The 14,957-nt window shown below is 53.0% G+C and overlaps 8 protein-coding genes across 8 annotated transcripts; 2 read left to right on the top strand and 6 right to left on the bottom strand.

Moving 5' to 3' along the window:
- Nucleotides 1–25: 25 nt before the first annotated feature.
- On the bottom strand, nucleotides 26–1,564 carry K460DRAFT_380365 (uncharacterized protein; the record flags this gene model as incomplete). The annotated part of the gene is made up of 2 exons (XM_040935252.1): nucleotides 26–1,356; nucleotides 1,531–1,564. The coding sequence occupies 2 exons, from the start codon at nucleotides 1,562–1,564 to the stop codon at nucleotides 26–28; spliced, it is 1,365 nt and encodes a 454-aa protein (XP_040785095.1).
- Nucleotides 1,565–2,039: 475 nt separating this feature from the next.
- On the bottom strand, nucleotides 2,040–4,276 carry K460DRAFT_292280 (ABC1-domain-containing protein; the record flags this gene model as incomplete). Its single annotated transcript, XM_040929343.1, has 4 exons — nucleotides 2,040–2,084; nucleotides 2,132–2,261; nucleotides 2,313–3,655; nucleotides 3,713–4,276. The coding sequence occupies 4 exons, from the start codon at nucleotides 4,274–4,276 to the stop codon at nucleotides 2,040–2,042; spliced, it is 2,082 nt and encodes a 693-aa protein (XP_040785096.1).
- A 683-nt stretch (nucleotides 4,277–4,959) lies between these two features.
- Nucleotides 4,960–5,338, bottom strand: K460DRAFT_187356 (uncharacterized protein). Its single transcript, XM_040927095.1, has one exon. It carries the CDS (start codon nucleotides 5,255–5,257, stop codon nucleotides 5,054–5,056), a length of 204 nt encoding a protein of 67 aa, XP_040785097.1. The 5' UTR covers nucleotides 5,258–5,338; the 3' UTR covers nucleotides 4,960–5,053.
- An 81-nt stretch (nucleotides 5,339–5,419) lies between these two features.
- Nucleotides 5,420–6,326, bottom strand: K460DRAFT_409938 (uncharacterized protein; the record flags this gene model as incomplete). The annotated part of the gene is made up of 2 exons (XM_040937311.1): nucleotides 5,420–6,060; nucleotides 6,116–6,326. 2 exons carry the CDS (start codon nucleotides 6,324–6,326, stop codon nucleotides 5,420–5,422), a joined length of 852 nt encoding a protein of 283 aa, XP_040785098.1.
- A 741-nt stretch (nucleotides 6,327–7,067) lies between these two features.
- On the top strand, nucleotides 7,068–8,898 carry K460DRAFT_320700 (Zn-dependent exopeptidase). Its single transcript, XM_040930454.1, has 3 exons — nucleotides 7,068–7,306; nucleotides 7,364–7,684; nucleotides 7,733–8,898. Exons 1-3 carry the CDS (start codon nucleotides 7,205–7,207, stop codon nucleotides 8,801–8,803), a joined length of 1,494 nt encoding a protein of 497 aa, XP_040785099.1. The 5' UTR covers nucleotides 7,068–7,204; the 3' UTR covers nucleotides 8,804–8,898.
- A 52-nt stretch (nucleotides 8,899–8,950) lies between these two features.
- K460DRAFT_420433 (uncharacterized protein) lies at nucleotides 8,951–10,031 on the bottom strand. Its single transcript, XM_040938082.1, has 3 exons — nucleotides 9,738–10,031; nucleotides 9,318–9,373; nucleotides 8,951–9,261 (listed from the first exon to the last, which is right to left on the bottom strand). Exons 1-3 carry the CDS (start codon nucleotides 9,812–9,814, stop codon nucleotides 8,999–9,001), a joined length of 396 nt encoding a protein of 131 aa, XP_040785100.1. The 5' UTR covers nucleotides 9,815–10,031; the 3' UTR covers nucleotides 8,951–8,998.
- Nucleotides 10,032–10,464: 433 nt separating this feature from the next.
- Nucleotides 10,465–13,283, top strand: K460DRAFT_370502 (uncharacterized protein). Its single transcript, XM_040934175.1, has one exon. The coding sequence runs from the start codon at nucleotides 10,602–10,604 to the stop codon at nucleotides 12,783–12,785; it is 2,184 nt and encodes a 727-aa protein (XP_040785101.1). The 5' UTR covers nucleotides 10,465–10,601; the 3' UTR covers nucleotides 12,786–13,283.
- Nucleotides 13,081–14,733, bottom strand: K460DRAFT_370503 (S-adenosyl-L-methionine-dependent methyltransferase). The gene is made up of 6 exons (XM_040934176.1): nucleotides 14,572–14,733; nucleotides 14,499–14,512; nucleotides 14,424–14,443; nucleotides 14,241–14,350; nucleotides 13,847–14,178; nucleotides 13,081–13,785 (listed from the first exon to the last, which is right to left on the bottom strand). Exons 1-6 carry the CDS (start codon nucleotides 14,646–14,648, stop codon nucleotides 13,307–13,309), a joined length of 1,032 nt encoding a protein of 343 aa, XP_040785102.1. The 5' UTR covers nucleotides 14,649–14,733; the 3' UTR covers nucleotides 13,081–13,306.
- Between the last annotated feature and the right edge of the window lie 224 nt (nucleotides 14,734–14,957).

Here is a 14,957-nt window from a genome sequence, read left to right on the forward strand (position 1 = left end):
TCAACGAGAGTCGCACGACATGATCCTATCTATCTACTGTAATCATCCACCCATCACCAAGAATCCTACCATTGGCATCCACACCGCCCCATACGACAGCCGTCGCCCCATCGACTTCGGTGCCTTTGGCAATGCCGAAATGTCCTCTTATGCCCAAACCTCTCTTTGGCTCCCCAGGAATCTCCTTTTCTTCTTCGCCCTTGGTGTCCACATAGGTGTACAGCACCTCCGCCCATTCGGACTCATGCGTATCCCTCTTGAAACTCGCGCGAATGCTGTCCTTCGTCGCAGCTGCCGTCGAGCGCTCGGGCGGAAGCTGTAGTGCCCAGATGTCATCGAAGAAAGTACCATCCTCGGTCTCGCCGCCGATAGCGAGGAGGTAGTGCCGTCCCTGCCCTGTAGTAACACCCACGAGACCGGCATTCGAGCGTGCTTGTGGTGCGGCCGCGGTACCGCCTTTGATGTCGGTGTGTGATACTTCCTCCCAGGCCCAACCACTAGCCAGTGGTGTAGTGCCGCCTTCGGCGTGTGTCCAGACATGCGAGACATTGAGGAATTCTGTTGCACCGGAGGCCAATGTCTCTACGCCTTTCCCACCGAACCGGTATAAGCGGTCGCCCACAAGGGACAAACTCGCACCATCTCGTGGCTGGCCGGACGGGGTGGGTATGTTACTCCATGAGCGGGTTTTGACATCGAATGCCAGTGCATCGTTCGACAGTCTACCGCTCGAAGTATCGTGACCACCCACTACAAAGATGGTGCCCCAAGAGTCTGCCTCTGCTGGCTCCGGGACAACCTTCGCTGGGTCAGCTGGCGCCTGAGGCGCTGTTTCGTGGTACGTCGTCGTCTTTGGACCAGGAAGTTCGGAGCTGGCCGACGCATGACCAGTGCGTTGGCTGGGGAAGAGCGTATCCGATGCAGAATCGAGGTATGACCACGTATTTGACACAGTGTCGTACACCCACATTCGCCCCTTTTCGTTTGTAACGCCTTCTACCTCCCCGCCAAATATGTATATACTGTCACCAATCACCACGGCGGCATGCCCTTTCCTCGAGTTGGGGACATCATCCAAGCCGTTCACAGATCGCGCAGGGAATGTCGTATAATCGGCATCGAGAACACCGCTGGAAGGCAGGATGACAACGTGCATATCATTGTCGGCGAGTCTGCCGTGTTCTGTCTCTCCACCAAAGATGTATGCGCGACCTTTGACTACTGAGACAGTGTGTTGCGATCGTGGTAGTGAAAGAGAAGTGACACGGGTAAGGTTTGCTTTGATTGGAAGTGTTGGGTGAGTTATGCCCTTGACGAGCGCTGCAGCACCTTGAAGCAGGTTCTCGGCAGCATAGACTAAAAGTAGCGCCACGATTAGCACTTTATATGGAGAACGTGAACTTTATATAAGAAAATCTAAGACGTGTATAGATATATTGAAGCAGCGGCTTAGCGCGATATCTTAGAAAAGGAGGGTCAGCTACTTACTATTCACATGTTAGCAAAACATTCGATTAGTATTCGTAGGACTTTCGCACCGAACTCCAGCTGCGGCGGGCTCCATGGTGGCAGGGTTGTGAGTGGGTCTGATTTGATCCGAATCGCTATTGTAAGCGTTCAGGTCAGCTTAAGAAGGATGAAGAAGGAGTATGATTGTGAAGCGTTCGTGTGAGAGGTGTTGTTGTATTGCAGAGCTCGTGAAGCTACGTCATTTCGTGACCCTTGTCAGCCCCCGCGATCCATTTCTTGGATACGCTTGCGCAGCCCCGTGGAGCTGGTACATCGGGCTTATACTGCTGTTGATCTATATTCGAGGCCCAAGAGGACCACTGCTCGCCTCTATTGTTGTGCAGCAAACCAAATCCGACATCAATTGCAAAGTTTGCCGTAACAAGGCTGATTGTGTATAGGACCGCATCGGAACTATAGAGCGTAGCACAATTGCCCTACCAGGGCTAAGAGAGCTATATGTCGATATGAGAGATTTAAGAGCGGCGTGATTGACCATCCATTAAGTATGGGCTGTCAATGGGGCGGGTTCATATATTGGGCGCTAGCTGGTCGTACTTGACACATCGTTCCACCTGTTTCTGTTAGGGATGTTAACAAATAGGGGCACCAAATTACATACCGTATCGATCGAAGCCTGCAAGAAGCTGCGGGCCTCAAGACCCACCCAGACCTTGAGCATCGAGAAGTCGCCCCCGCGGATCATCGAGGAGCCGCTTTGAGCACCAAGTTGTCGCAGTATTGGAAGAGCACTGACAAGAGTTAGCTGATTTGTGTATATCAAGGCCACTTTTAGTACTCACCCTGCGAAGAGGTCCAAGTTGGGGTTGAGACTCCTGCCGATACCTTCCAGCAGTAGAATGCTGAGGACGACATTTACGAAGTCACCCTCGAGACGAACGTGGTGCGTCCGTACCATGGACAACACCTCATTGAGAATGTCGCCGATCTTGATATTGCCGAGCGCGAACGTACGGCTTTTGACGCCCAGAACCAAATGTTGCATGCGTAACGCAAATACCTCCCCATCCAGCACGGCATCTGGTTGTCTACACCGCTCAACCATCAGATGCCCAGCTTTATACCCATCGAACTCGGCCACAGCCTTGAAGAGGTCAAGGAAGTTGGCGCGATTCTTCGTATTGAGTTCCGTGACGAGACCTGTATCGATGAAGATGAGCTGTGGGCGGTATCCTTCATTGTCAAGCTCCTGAAGCCTTGCTTTCCACTGCTCCGGATCCTTCCTGTGCGGTCGTAGCCGCTGCAATGCTTCTTCAGTAACGTCGAGCGACTCCTTAGGTCCAGTAACTCGATCTTCTTTTCGAGTGAAGATGGATACATCGAGCTGTTCGGGCTTGTAGAATCGAACCATGATATTACCTGGATGCAAGTCTGCGTGAATAAAGTTATCAATGAGGAGCATGGTGAGGAAAGCATCAAGCCCCTCATCCGCGATGTCTTTCTGGTACACCCCTCCTCCATTCTGTAGGAAGTCTTCCATAGGGATACCTTGCGCAAACTCCTCAATTAGAACACTGCGCGTACTGTATTCTGTGTATGGGTAAGGAAACCAGGCTGTTGTCCGGTCTTTGAAATTGTTACGGAACATTGTGAGGTTCGCAGCCTCAATGCGTAGATCCAACTGCAGCCTCATCATCTCACCAAACTGCTCCACCTCGTCTGGGAAGGACAGCCACTCCATGGTAGGGATCGCATTGATGATAACAGCAAAGAAGGCCATGATGCGCAAGTCTCTTCGCACAATCTTCTCGATTTTGGGATGTAAAACCTTGACGGCGACATGACTGGAAGGAACTCTTGAAGGAGTGCTCTTCAGTGTAATGTCGACATTCTTCTTTATCTTGTGAGCCAAGTTGGGCTCCTCCAGCGCAGCAGTATTCTCTTGTAGGGTCGCAAAGTGTGGTTTCAGCTTCGCCTTGTATACCTGGGCAATTGCGCCAACGCCCAATGGTGTCTCGTCGAACTCTTGGAATATGTCGTCGAAGCGTTGGCCGTCGAAGGCATCCTCGATGGTCTGTTTCGAGACCTTGAGCGAATGAGCGGGTGCGTTTGAATGGAGTGTTGACATGATGAGGCACATCTCGGTCGGAAAGACGTCTGTTCGTGAGGCTGCCCATTGCCCAAGCTGTAATGCAGTTAGTTACGCCTGGAACTGCAACTTCCGTAACTTTGTACTGCATACCTTGATGAAAGCGGCTCCCGCCCTCTCCATGGACGAGACCAAGAAGCCATACCACCACAAGGTGCCACTGCGCTCATTATCCCTCTTAGTCTGTCTCGCGCCAATCCAAATAGCTGGGATAGTAACGATGACGGGCACGAAGATGATTAGCAAGTGCAGAAACCGCAGGCCCGTGGCTATCGGCTCGATTATGTAGTCGTCAATGAAAAAGTATATGCCTCTGCGGTATTTGGTCGAGTTCTTCAGCGCCTTAGGTACCTGCTCATCGAGCTCCTTCCTCGATGCTTCAAGCATGGCGGCTTCGTGCGTCTTCTCTCCACTGTCCGACTTGTCATGGCTAATTTCTACAAAAGCAAGCGGACTGAGTAGTGCGCCGGTAGCTGCGCCAGTCGCTGCGCCAGACCATAGTATAGTCCTGCCGCGAAAGCGAGGGGAAGCGAATTGCTGGCGGATGAACGAGGCGGTTGCGAACCGTCGCGTCGCAGCTCGGCTTGCGAAGGTGGCCGTTGACTTTGGAGGGCCATGGCGAAGACATTGGCGTCCGAACAAGAGGACCGTCCTCATGATACCGGATACTGGGCGGATGCGGATGCGACGCGAGAGAGTTCCATTCCGTGAGGCGTGAAGCAACAAGCGCAAGTCGCGCACATCGTGACGTCGGTCGGTACCGCTGGCTTCCTTGTGATACCGATGCGGAAAAGTCCCCGCCCCTGCTCCTCCGCGGCCAAACATGCAGCTTTCGCCGTCAACTACAGGACCTTCTCGCCATGGTCTGGCAACGAGAACATATCTTCCTTGATTACAGTATCTTCGTTAGCATAGTTAGCTCGAACCCGAGAGCACGTCGAGGAGTGGAAGCTCATGCAATTGATCCACAACCACATACACTTGAACATATAAATGCGTTTGAACTGGACATCGCTGTTAATTCTCTACCATTATAGCCCTCTTAAATTGTCTTCGAATAAGGCTTATGTCATCTGTTCGTCATGGAAACTCGTTATATACATGTCAAAGTACAACAGGGCCTTCCTGTGCGACGACTTGGAGATGAACGCTGCGACAACTGGTACAACACTGGCCAGGGGCCGCTTCAGATGCCTTTAGGTTTCCTAGGGACCAGACGATCCTTCTTATCTTCTCGGACATGGTGACCCTCCTGATCTTGAAAGCTGCTGTCTGAACCTCTAGCGCCCAATTCATGGCTGGAGTAGCCTGTAGTATGCTTCGACATATGCGCCGCGGCGACGACAAGGCATACAGGAGATTCTAAGCCTAGAGTCTCTCAGTCCGAACAATCATGCGGGTGGATCCTTATCTTGGAGTGGGCCAGATCGCTCATCAATGTTCCTTAGGAGGCCAAGATAGATGGGGCGTAGGAGCAAGTATATAAACGTGAAAAAGATGCCAACCTTCCACATACGACCATAGGATCTTGAATTCAGCGCTTCCCGTTCGCTCAGCGGTACTTAAGCAGGATACCGGCGGATTAGTAGTTAGGTGGGTGACCACTAGCGAATCCCCGCTGTTGTATGTTTTTGCCATTTTGCTTTACTTGAAGCTAGTATCGAACGCGACAATCTATAATACAAGCATGCGCCTTGAGAGCTTTGGCTCTTTCGTAGTGCAAGTACTGTTAGCTTCTACTACAGCTCAATCAACCTGCAAATAACTATACGCTTTTCTTTCTTTGTGTTAGCTATAGGGTTACTTGAAGACCTCCTCGCTGCATCCATCCCGAGAACATAGTAGTTGAGCAGTGACAACGACATGGCGCCCCTGTTCTGTGAAGCGACGCTTGAAGTAACGACAGAGGTCGGAGATTGCCTGAAGATGCGCAGCCTTAGCGTCGTCCATGACTACGACGTTGTGGTGGACAACTTGTTTGCTGCGGTTGCAATAGCCACTCGTTCCGACGATGACCAGCTTTTGCAGCTCCTTCAAGCATAAGATGGCCTCCGGCTTGAATCCTACTAAAAAATCATCGATTGGAATAGCTTGAACGGAAATTGGTCGATTCTCGTCCCCGGAGTCACCCGAGTAGAGAAGGGGCGCGTGGAGTGTCACTGTGAGCTCACGGACACGTGGAAGGGCGTGAATGATGTCGATGTGCTCTTCGTTCGATAAATCTGTAACCCTGAGATTGGCTTCCCGGTTAATAGGCCCATATATGATAGAACCTCTCTGGCCGTTGACGTTGTTCAAGGTCAACTTTCGTACCATGTTGGAGAGGGACCTCGCATGCTGCTGCAAGTAAAGGAAAGCGAAAAAATCGCCAAAGGCGTCATCGTCATTGAAATGGAAGTGGGCTGACTCAAGCAAGCAGAAGCCGACTTCATTGTGGAGCCCTTTGCTCGTGAAGCAGAGATCTGGTAGAAATGGTGCATATCTCCTTTTGTGGACTCTTCTCCTCCAAGAAGTACTGTTCGTAGATGTTGCAACGGATCTCGATGGGCAGGTCCATAAAGCGGGTGAATTCTGGAAGGGGGAATAGTTCGTCGTCAAGGTACGCGTTGAATGTGGCCAGAAGGTCCGCGAAGCCGTCTTGCACCTCAACGGCCCCAGTGCCAGTGTTTGGGGCGCCTGAGCCGCTAGCGTTTGTGACCGAATCCATGGCGAACGAGTTGGTCGGCGTGCAAGGCACGGGTGGTGGGTGCAGTGGCTACCGCGGTGGAGCGGGAAGGTGGGTGTCGCCAAGCAAAGCACGAGCGTATTGCTTCTAGAAGGAAGGTGCGAGCGATGATGGGCAATTCTTGAAGGATTTTGAATTCCGTCAGAGGAGAAAAAGCGTCATTTCACTGCGCTGGTGTTGGCTGTTGTCATTGTCATGTTGTTGCTTTGGTGTTGTTCTTATTGTTGTTGTACGTTGCACAGTTTATAGGCAAGTTTGCCCTGCTAGTCATAGCACGCGAGTTGCTTCGGTGACCACCTCCCTCGTGGTACAGTCACCACAGTCTGTTACTTGGCCCTACTATGTCGAGTATATCAGGTTCCTATTCAATCCCATCTCTGTCCAGCCTGTCCAGGTAGCCTATCCAGAGTCTAAAATCCGCCAAGCCCGGAGCTCGCGCCACTGGCATCATCGTCCCCTCTCTACTCCGTTCCTGCATCACGACAATGGTCAAGCGGCCCTTGGCAGAAGACAAGATAGAAGCTCACCAAGGTTTCTTATCACGTCTTGACATGGCCGTGCCAATCCTTCGGTCGCGTGTGCGCTGCCATTGGCGGATAGGCGCTCGCCCTCGTATACAGGGGTGAGCTACTATCCTAAAGCAGCAGGTGCTTCAATTGTGAGCTTCGGTCTTGTTATATCGCAATGTCAGCACGACGGCACCGCTTGGCTTTCTGCGAGTACCGGTAATATGCGAGGCACTGCAAGGTCATGGATCGTCGTGGCACGTATAAATTGCGCAGCCTGTCCGGCATTTTGGGCGGCGGCACTTCTCTCGCACTTTGTCAAAGCAGTTTCGCACGGAAGAAACAAGCTCCATAATGGGTGTTTTCAGATCAATTGCGGCCGTGGCTGCGAGTGCTGCCATGGTTGCAGATGCTGCAGCTGTACAGCCCCGCGACTACAAGACGCTGGTCTCTTCGGTACCTCGCTCCACCGAACCCGGGCATATTCCAACTGAATGCTAATACCCGCTATAGAAGTCTCTTCGCGATTCCCTTCACATTGACAACCTGTTCGCAAAGGCCGAGATCTTGCAGGACATTGCGTACAAGACGCCGGGGAAAAACCGCATCATTGGCAGCAAAGGTCATGAGGATACCGTCGCCTACATCAAAGGCCAGCTCGAGCAGTTTCCCGATTACTACACGGTGGAGACCCAGGCTGTACCGTTGAACATTGGCACCAACGCAACCCTGAAAGCGAACAACAAGGACATCAAAGCTTATCCCGTAACGCTTGCGCCAGGAGGCAATGTCACGGGTCCTCTGGTTGCCATTCCCAACTTGGGATGTAATGAGGTACAATGTTTGCTGAACTGTACGACGACCAGGACTAACATCAAGTAGACCGACTTCCCCACAAGCCTCAACGGTTCCATTGCGCTGATCAAGCGCGGCGTGTGCGATTACGGTGCCAAGGTTCAGCTTGCTGCTGCTCATGGCGCTTCCGCAGTAGTAGCATGGAACAACGGCGAGGGCACGCTCCAAGGCTATTCACTCAGTGTTTTGTTTCCCAAGGGCAAACTGGTTCCAGTCGTTGGCATCACCTTGGGCCAGGGCGAATCTTTGTTAGCACAACTCACGGCTGGGGTGAAGATCACTGTCGACCTGTCAACAGAAGTCAAGCTCTACGAGACGTTGAATGTCATCGCTGAGACAAAAGCTGGAGATCACAACAACGTAATCCACGTCAGTGGTCATTCCGACTCGGTATACGCCGGTCCTGGAATCAACGACAACGGATCTGGGACGATTTCCATCCTTGAGATCGCCCTTCAATTGACTAACTTCACTGTCAACAACGCCGTGCGATTTTCCTGGTGGGCGGCTGAGGAAGCCGGGCTGCTCGGAGCCGAGTACTATGTCAGCAAGCTTTCGCAAGCCGAGAAGAACAAGATCCGGCTCATGCTCGATTTTGACATGATGGCCTCACCCAACTTCGCCTATCAGATCTATGACGGCGATGGTTCTGCTTACAACCTCACCGGCCCTGCTGGCTCTGCCGAGGCTGAACACGAGTTTGCCTCGTACTTTGACAGCATCGGCCTGAACCACACCGAGATCGAGTTTGACGGTCGCTCAGACTATGGTCCTTTCCTTGAGGCTGGTATTGCCGCAGGAGGTATTGCCGGTGGTGCTGAAGGCATCAAGACTGAAGAGGAGGCGGAGCAGTTTGGCGGAGCTGCTGGCGTGCCATACGATGTCAACTACCACGAGGATGGTGATACCGTCAACAACCTCAACCTAGACGCTTGGATCCAGTTCTCCAGGGCGATTGCACACATGACTGCCAAGTATGCTGTCAGCTGGGACGGCATTCCGCCGCGCAACGCGACGGCGGCTCACAAGCGATCGGAGAGGTATGCCGATTTGAAGAGCAGGTTCCAGATGACCAAGAGGTATCAGAACTGGGTGTAGTTGCACATTTACGTAGCACATGACCTAATGAGTCTTGATATTAGTCAATGACAATGATGATTACCAAAAACGACCAGTGCACAGGTTCGCGAGGCATGTTGTGTGAAATTTCCAATGTACGCAAGTGATGCTATTACTAGACTATCGCTGCGAAGCAGAGACGGTACTGCGTACGGGGATTCCGTCAGCGACACATTACTCTTCTTCATCCTCGTCATCGTCATCAACAACAGGGACTGGGTCGGCTTGACTGGTGGTCTTGACTTTCCGGTCCTTCTCAGCACCAGCCGGCTTTTTGCCCGTTGGGTTGGCATCCTCATCTTCTTCGTCGCCCTCGGGCACGGGCTCCGGGGCATCGTCTTCCTCGTCTTCGTCTTCGAGGTCGTCCTCCTCCTCGTCCTCCTCTCCGTCATCTTCTCCGCCCTTGGATGCAGTGCGCTTGGTCTTCTTCTTTGGTGCTAAGAAAAAGTCAGAGAGGGCATGGGAGGGTATCGAGCAAGATGGGCAGACTTACGAGGGTCCTCATCAGAATCCTCTTCGCCAAAGTCGGAGCCTTCAGATTCGGCGTATCTGTGAGGTGCCATGTCAGCCTTGTGACCTTGTTCAACGCTGTCCCATATGCCAAAACAGCGCAAAGTCTACATTTTTCAGGTTGTCCGCGACTCAGCTGATATAGTCGTCGCATAGAGAGCGCAGTCGTATCAATTGCAGGTCAAGAAAGGTGCAGAAGCGCGCGGGGAAGGGGGTGCGACTCGGTCAGGCTGACAGGCGCGGCTTTTGACAGCTACGCAGCGACAACAGGGCGCGATGGGAGAAAATTCAAAACTTCAATGCAACAAAGCGAGGACAGGCGACTAGAATGCATACAAAATCGCACAATTCGCGACGTGGAAGGGTGATGGCATGACGTCAAGCAAGCAGGCGCTTCACTTACTCCTCTTCCTCGTCAGATTCGTCACTTGGGAGGGCAACAAGCTCCTCCTCCTCCTGCTTCCTCTTGCGAGTGGACATTGTCTCTAAGGGTGATGGAGATGTGGTAGAATTTTGATTGATGGTTGTGTGGAGGTGAATGAGAATGGGCTTGGAGGATTAAAAGCTGGGAGTTCAGCTCTGCGGGGACCGGATGAAGTACCTACGTAGGCGGCCCTGCTTGTCACTTCGGAGGAGGCTGGGGGGAGCCCGCAAGGGAACTTGATCTGACCTAAGATGGGGCCCCAGCCAATGGCGGGTGGCGAAGTAGTGACGTGCAGTGCACAAGTGTCCGCTGCTGCAGGTACCGCATTCAAGGGAGTCTGCGCGGTCTGGATGGAACTGACTGAGGGTATTGCATAATTTGGCCGCCGTATACTTGATTTGCGCGGTTCTGCGTGGCCTTGCTTCTATGTTGAGGTGCAGAGCTCACCGGCCGAAAAGGGGAACGCGGCATCTTGCTGACTGAAAGAGGTAAAGCGTGACCTCGCTGACCGAACAAGACTTAGTTATCTCACGTGACACGCTAGTCGATGCAAGCCAATGGGAATAAGGATATACTATGGCTTAGTGACTGTGCCACAGAGTCGTCTCACGTGAGTGTCCGAGTCATTCTAACCAGGTGGTGGAGGGAGGACTAAGAAAAACGAAAAGCGCAACTCACGCTAACACCAACCCAAACGCCCCGCTCTCCCGCGGTACCGAAGTCGATTCTCATTTGCCGTCTGCCTTGCAATGATTTCCTCGACCTGACTCGCTCTAATCCTCAATACTCGCTCTCAACTCAAACTCCACCACACCACAGCCCACACATCGATTCACCAACAACATGTCTGCGCCCACGGTGGCGCGGCCTAGGGCTCCCCGCATCGGAGGCCTCAGCTCTTCCAAGAAACCAGACCCCTACCAATCCATAACCACGAAACGAAACGCCTTGCCCGCACCTCCGCCGCCCAAGCCCGTCGACCGCGCGAAATGCTGTGACAGCCCGGACGTCCATAGCGAGGACAATCTGACTCTCTGCTACTCGTGCGGTAAAGTCTTCGAGGAGAGCTCCATTGTCGCCGAGGTCACGTTTGGTGAGACGGCAGGCGGAGCGGCCATAGTCGAGGGTGGCTTCATCGGAGAGAACCAGCGTCACGCCAACTCCATGGGTGGCACTATGCGAGGTCTTGGCGGCATGGAGAGCAGAGAGCAGGCGGCCATGCATGGCAGGCATGCCATCGAGGCCCTTGCCCACTCCCTGCAAGTTCGACAGTCAGTCATCGATCAAGCGGTTGGCTGGTACAAGCTCGCCATGAACCACAACTTTATCCAGGGTCGTCGCATGAGGAATGTCGCTGCCGTAGCTATCTACATGGCAGCACGGCGGCAGCCCGAAAACACACTCATGCTCATGGATCTGGCCGAGAAGATCCAGACCAACGTGTGGGCATTAGGTGATACCTACAAGGCCTTTTTGAAGAAGCTCGGCGAAGAAGACCCAGCACAACTTGTGGGCAACAAGGCTGTCCAGGAGATCGAGCCGCTAATGCTAAAGTACTGCCGCAAACTCGAGTTCTACCAAGATTCGCACAAAGTCGCCGACGACGCTTGCAAGCTGTTGAAGCGTATGAGCCGGGATTGGATGGTACAGGGACGCCAGCCTGCTGGCCTTTGCGGCGCATGCATCATTATTGCTGCTCGTATGAACAATTTTCGTCGAACCGTTCGCGAGGTTGTCTATGTCGTCAAGGTCGCCGATTCTACCATCAATTCTCGCCTGTATGAGTTCAAGAGGACACCTACCTCAGCTTTGTCTGTCGACCAGTTCCGTCAGATCGGTCAGCGACTCAAGGTCACGACCCAGCCACCCGCCATCTGGAGGCGCGCCGAGAAAGAGGAGCGTAAGGAGAAGAGGAAGAATGCCCAAGAGAATGTACGAGCAGATGACGGCACCGAAGTCGCCCCTGCAGAGCAATCAGGAAACAGCGGACCCGACGCAGGTCCGAGTTCGTCGTCAACGAGGGCAAGCAAAAGACGCAAATCCAACTCTGAGGCGTCTCAAGCTGTCGCTACACAGTCCCATGATTCAGACACACAGGACAACGATCCACCCGTGCCCGATGCGGATGCCCTTGACGGCAACAACGATAATGTAGTGGACTCTGTAGGCTCTGCCCTTGCAGAAGTCGAGGCAGGCGAAGCCAGTGATCCCGACTTCACCATGCCCAAGAAACGCGGTCGACCAAAGCAGCGGGACCCCATCGTCATACCGCCAGAGGACCTCGAGATTGAGCAGGACATCGAGTCCGAGCTCACCCATGTCATCAAAGACTGGGAGGGTATATTCAAGGAGTTTGCCAACAACGAGAATCACGAACTGTTGAAGCGAACCGGGTGGACAGCCCAAGAAATGACGCGTGCGCACACGGATTCCCGCGACGTTCCTGTCAACCTCTCGCCCGACATTGGTGAAGACGAATTCGACGATGACCCCGACGTCGCTAACTGCATCCTCGGCCCCGACGAAGTCCGCCGCAAAGAGGCCATCTGGATTACAGAGAATGAAGACTGGCTGAGAACGCAGCAGAAGAAGATGTTGGAGGCTGAGCTCGAAGCAGCAGAAGATAAGCCCAAGAAACCAAAGCAGAAGCGCAGACACCACCAAATGGGTGACGGCAGCCTTCTTGATGGCCAACCCGCGGCCAGCGCGGCAGAGGCAGCGCATAAAATGCTCAAGAAGCGCGCAAACGGCTTCAGTCACGGTATCAACTACGAAAAGCTGAAGGAGTTGTTTCCAGGCGGAGACACGGCTTCGAGCCCGTCTGACAGCGGCCAAGGTGCAAGTGCAAGTCCTGCTGCCTCTCAAGTCACACGAGCACCACCCATTGTCCAGGTCACCAATGCCCATGCTGAAGGTGAAGAGGAAGAGAACGAGGACATGCAGGATGCAGCCTCGGAAGACGATCTTGAGCACCAGTACATGGAGGACGAGGATGAAGGTTTCGGTGAGGACTACGAGTACGAGTAGCGTTCTGTTTTTTGGGGAAATATCCTCTGGGTCCGGAGAGGAGCAGTTTGTGAATATCGGTAAATGGATACTCATGGAATACTGTCTGATCACATCTTTGGCTATTGGGCCATCCATCCCTTCAACGGCGTTTTTATTGGGGAACAGTTACTTTTTTGCATAGATACCCCCAAGTGTAAGCATGGCACGGCATATATAGAAACGGAGTTCTTGTCTTCTATCTCATCCCCCGCCCCCCCCGCCCCCCCAAAAAAATCACAGATCCTGGGTTTTTTTTATGTACACGTGAAGATGATTTGCGTTGTTGTAGGGGAGGAATTCCCAACCATAAAGATTGGTCCCTGCTTTTCGTAACTCGTGACACATGCTCATGCTACCCTAGATTTTTCATGGCCCCGCCCCTAAAATTCCCATCGAACGCCGAAGTCTGCAAAAAAAGTCTATTGAAACATTACTCTTCTTTTTGTGGGAGAAACCGTCTGATCCCGGCCTGCACACACAAAGACGGACGAAGACGGCACTTAGCACATTCTGTACTGAGCCTGTCCTGCTGCCTGCCTGTGCATGTCGTCCGTGTCCAGCTTGTATGAGATGTTGATGTCCAGATCGCGATGGTTCTTGTCGCTGGGCTTGGTATCTATCACGCCGCTGATCGTCTCGCCCTCCTCCACGGTCAATACATCCTTGAGGTAGAATACCGTCTGTTTCCAGTGCGTATACTTGGTGTGGGGGCCGGTAGAGAAACGGATGGGCTTGTGGCAAGCCGCAAACTCGATATCGAACCAGGCAATGACGGCGTGGACAAAGTCGCTGCGGCGCACCTTAAGCTCGTAGGGTAACCGGAACGCGAGGTCGGCGACAGTGCAGGTGTAGAGGTCGAGGGTGATGACGGGGGAGGGGTCGGTGACGACGGCTTTGATGTCGACCGTGTCAACGAGGGGCTCGGTCATGGCGGTGGCCTTGAGCGGGGTGTAGTCGAAGCCCCAGACGTTGTCCCAGACTGAATTCAAGTTAGCATCTGATATCTGCAAGCAGGAATCGAATCAGACGTAGGCGCTTACATCCAATCTTCTCCTCCTTGTAGTCGCCGTCTTCGATACCAGCCATGAAGATGGTGGCCTTGTCGGGGAAGATCAAACCATCCTTGACGAGGTACTTGTCCCTTGCGTAGAGAACGGTGTCCAGCATGCTCTCGTACAGCAGGAAGTAGCCCATCCACTCGGAGATTATAATGTCGACCTTGTCGAACGGTAGCACGACCTCTTCCATCTTGCCCTGGAGTAGGGTAATCTTGTCCGACATGCCGTTCTGCTCGACGATCTCGCGCGCCTTGTCAATGATGGTAGACATATCGACACCGATAACGTGCTTTGCTCCGGCCTTGACCGCGAACCTGTATCGCGGCTATTAGTGCCTACTCGTGTGCCGTTGGGGGAGGTTGTGGGGAGCGCATACATGCTGAGGATAGATGTACCGCATCCGACATCGAGGACTACCTTGTCCTTGAACAGGTGCCCGTTCTGGTAGATGGCGTCCCGGTAGCTCTTGGTCCGGACTTCATCTTTCTACTCCGTGTTAGTCGCTTGCTGAGAGGGGCTGTGAATGCAGACAACAGCGGCAGAATCGGACGGTACGCACCAGCATTTCCTCGTGGATGCCTTCATATGCGCATTAGTAGTATTCTCAACGCTACAGTACAAAAGCTTAACGGACCGTGGTGGTTGTAGCTGCGCGCATTATCGTTAGCATAAGTTTCCTATTGCTACAGCCTAGTGAATCTGCGCACCTGTTGAAATAATGCGCTTCAGAGTGCGCCATGCCGGTGAGCGGGTCCGTCTTTGCCGCATCCTGTTGGTTCGCCATGTTGACGGCGAAATATAAAGAGGTTGAAGAGAGAGAGGAGTGAAAATGTGGATGAACAAAGCAACCTTTGGCTCACGAAATTTTGGGTAGGTCGCACAGACTCGCCGGGCGGTCCAGTGCCCCGCTACCACCTTACGGGCAAAACTAGGCCGGAAAGAATCATGCCACGAGAATGTCAGGGAAGCCTATTCGGTCTATATTATAATGGTGCATAATGAGATACCCAACTATGTATGTCCCCTGTCATGTCCGCGAAAATACTAGGTGAAGCAAAAACACAACGCTTGTCAATATCAAAACTATACCAGA

Source organism: Cucurbitaria berberidis, assembly GCF_010015615.1.
Source record: "Cucurbitaria berberidis CBS 394.84 unplaced genomic scaffold K460scaffold_5, whole genome shotgun sequence".
In the NCBI taxonomy this organism is placed as follows: domain Eukaryota; kingdom Fungi; phylum Ascomycota; class Dothideomycetes; order Pleosporales; family Cucurbitariaceae; genus Cucurbitaria; species Cucurbitaria berberidis.

Bases quoted from the DNA above. Each gene is read 5' to 3' on its own strand.
- K460DRAFT_187356 (XM_040927095.1), bottom strand. From the start codon at position 5,257: ATGGCAAAAACATACAACAGCGGGGATTCGCTAGTGGTCACCCACCTA.
- K460DRAFT_320700 (XM_040930454.1), top strand. From the start codon at position 7,205: ATGGGTGTTTTCAGATCAATTGCGGCCGTGGCTGCGAGTGCTGCCATG. The intron at 7,307-7,363 runs GTACCTCGCTCC...TACCCGCTATAG, and splicing joins ACAAGACGCTGGTCTCTTCG to AAGTCTCTTCGCGATTCCCT. The intron at 7,685-7,732 runs GTACAATGTTTG...AACATCAAGTAG, and splicing joins CCAACTTGGGATGTAATGAG to ACCGACTTCCCCACAAGCCT.
- K460DRAFT_420433 (XM_040938082.1), bottom strand. From the start codon at position 9,814: ATGTCCACTCGCAAGAGGAAGCAGGAGGAGGAGGAGCTTGTTGCCCTC. The intron at 9,374-9,737 runs GTAAGTGAAGCG...GGCACCTCACAG, and splicing joins GAATCTGACGAGGAAGAGGA to ATACGCCGAATCTGAAGGCT. The intron at 9,262-9,317 runs GTAAGTCTGCCC...ACTTTTTCTTAG, and splicing joins GGATTCTGATGAGGACCCTC to CACCAAAGAAGAAGACCAAG.
- K460DRAFT_370502 (XM_040934175.1), top strand. From the start codon at position 10,602: ATGTCTGCGCCCACGGTGGCGCGGCCTAGGGCTCCCCGCATCGGAGGC.
- K460DRAFT_370503 (XM_040934176.1), bottom strand. From the start codon at position 14,648: ATGGCGAACCAACAGGATGCGGCAAAGACGGACCCGCTCACCGGCATG. The intron at 14,179-14,240 runs GTATGCGCTCCC...GCCGCGATACAG, and splicing joins GGTACATCTATCCTCAGCAT to GTTCGCGGTCAAGGCCGGAG. The intron at 13,786-13,846 runs GTAAGCGCCTAC...ACTTGAATTCAG, and splicing joins CAAGGAGGAGAAGATTGGAT to TCTGGGACAACGTCTGGGGC.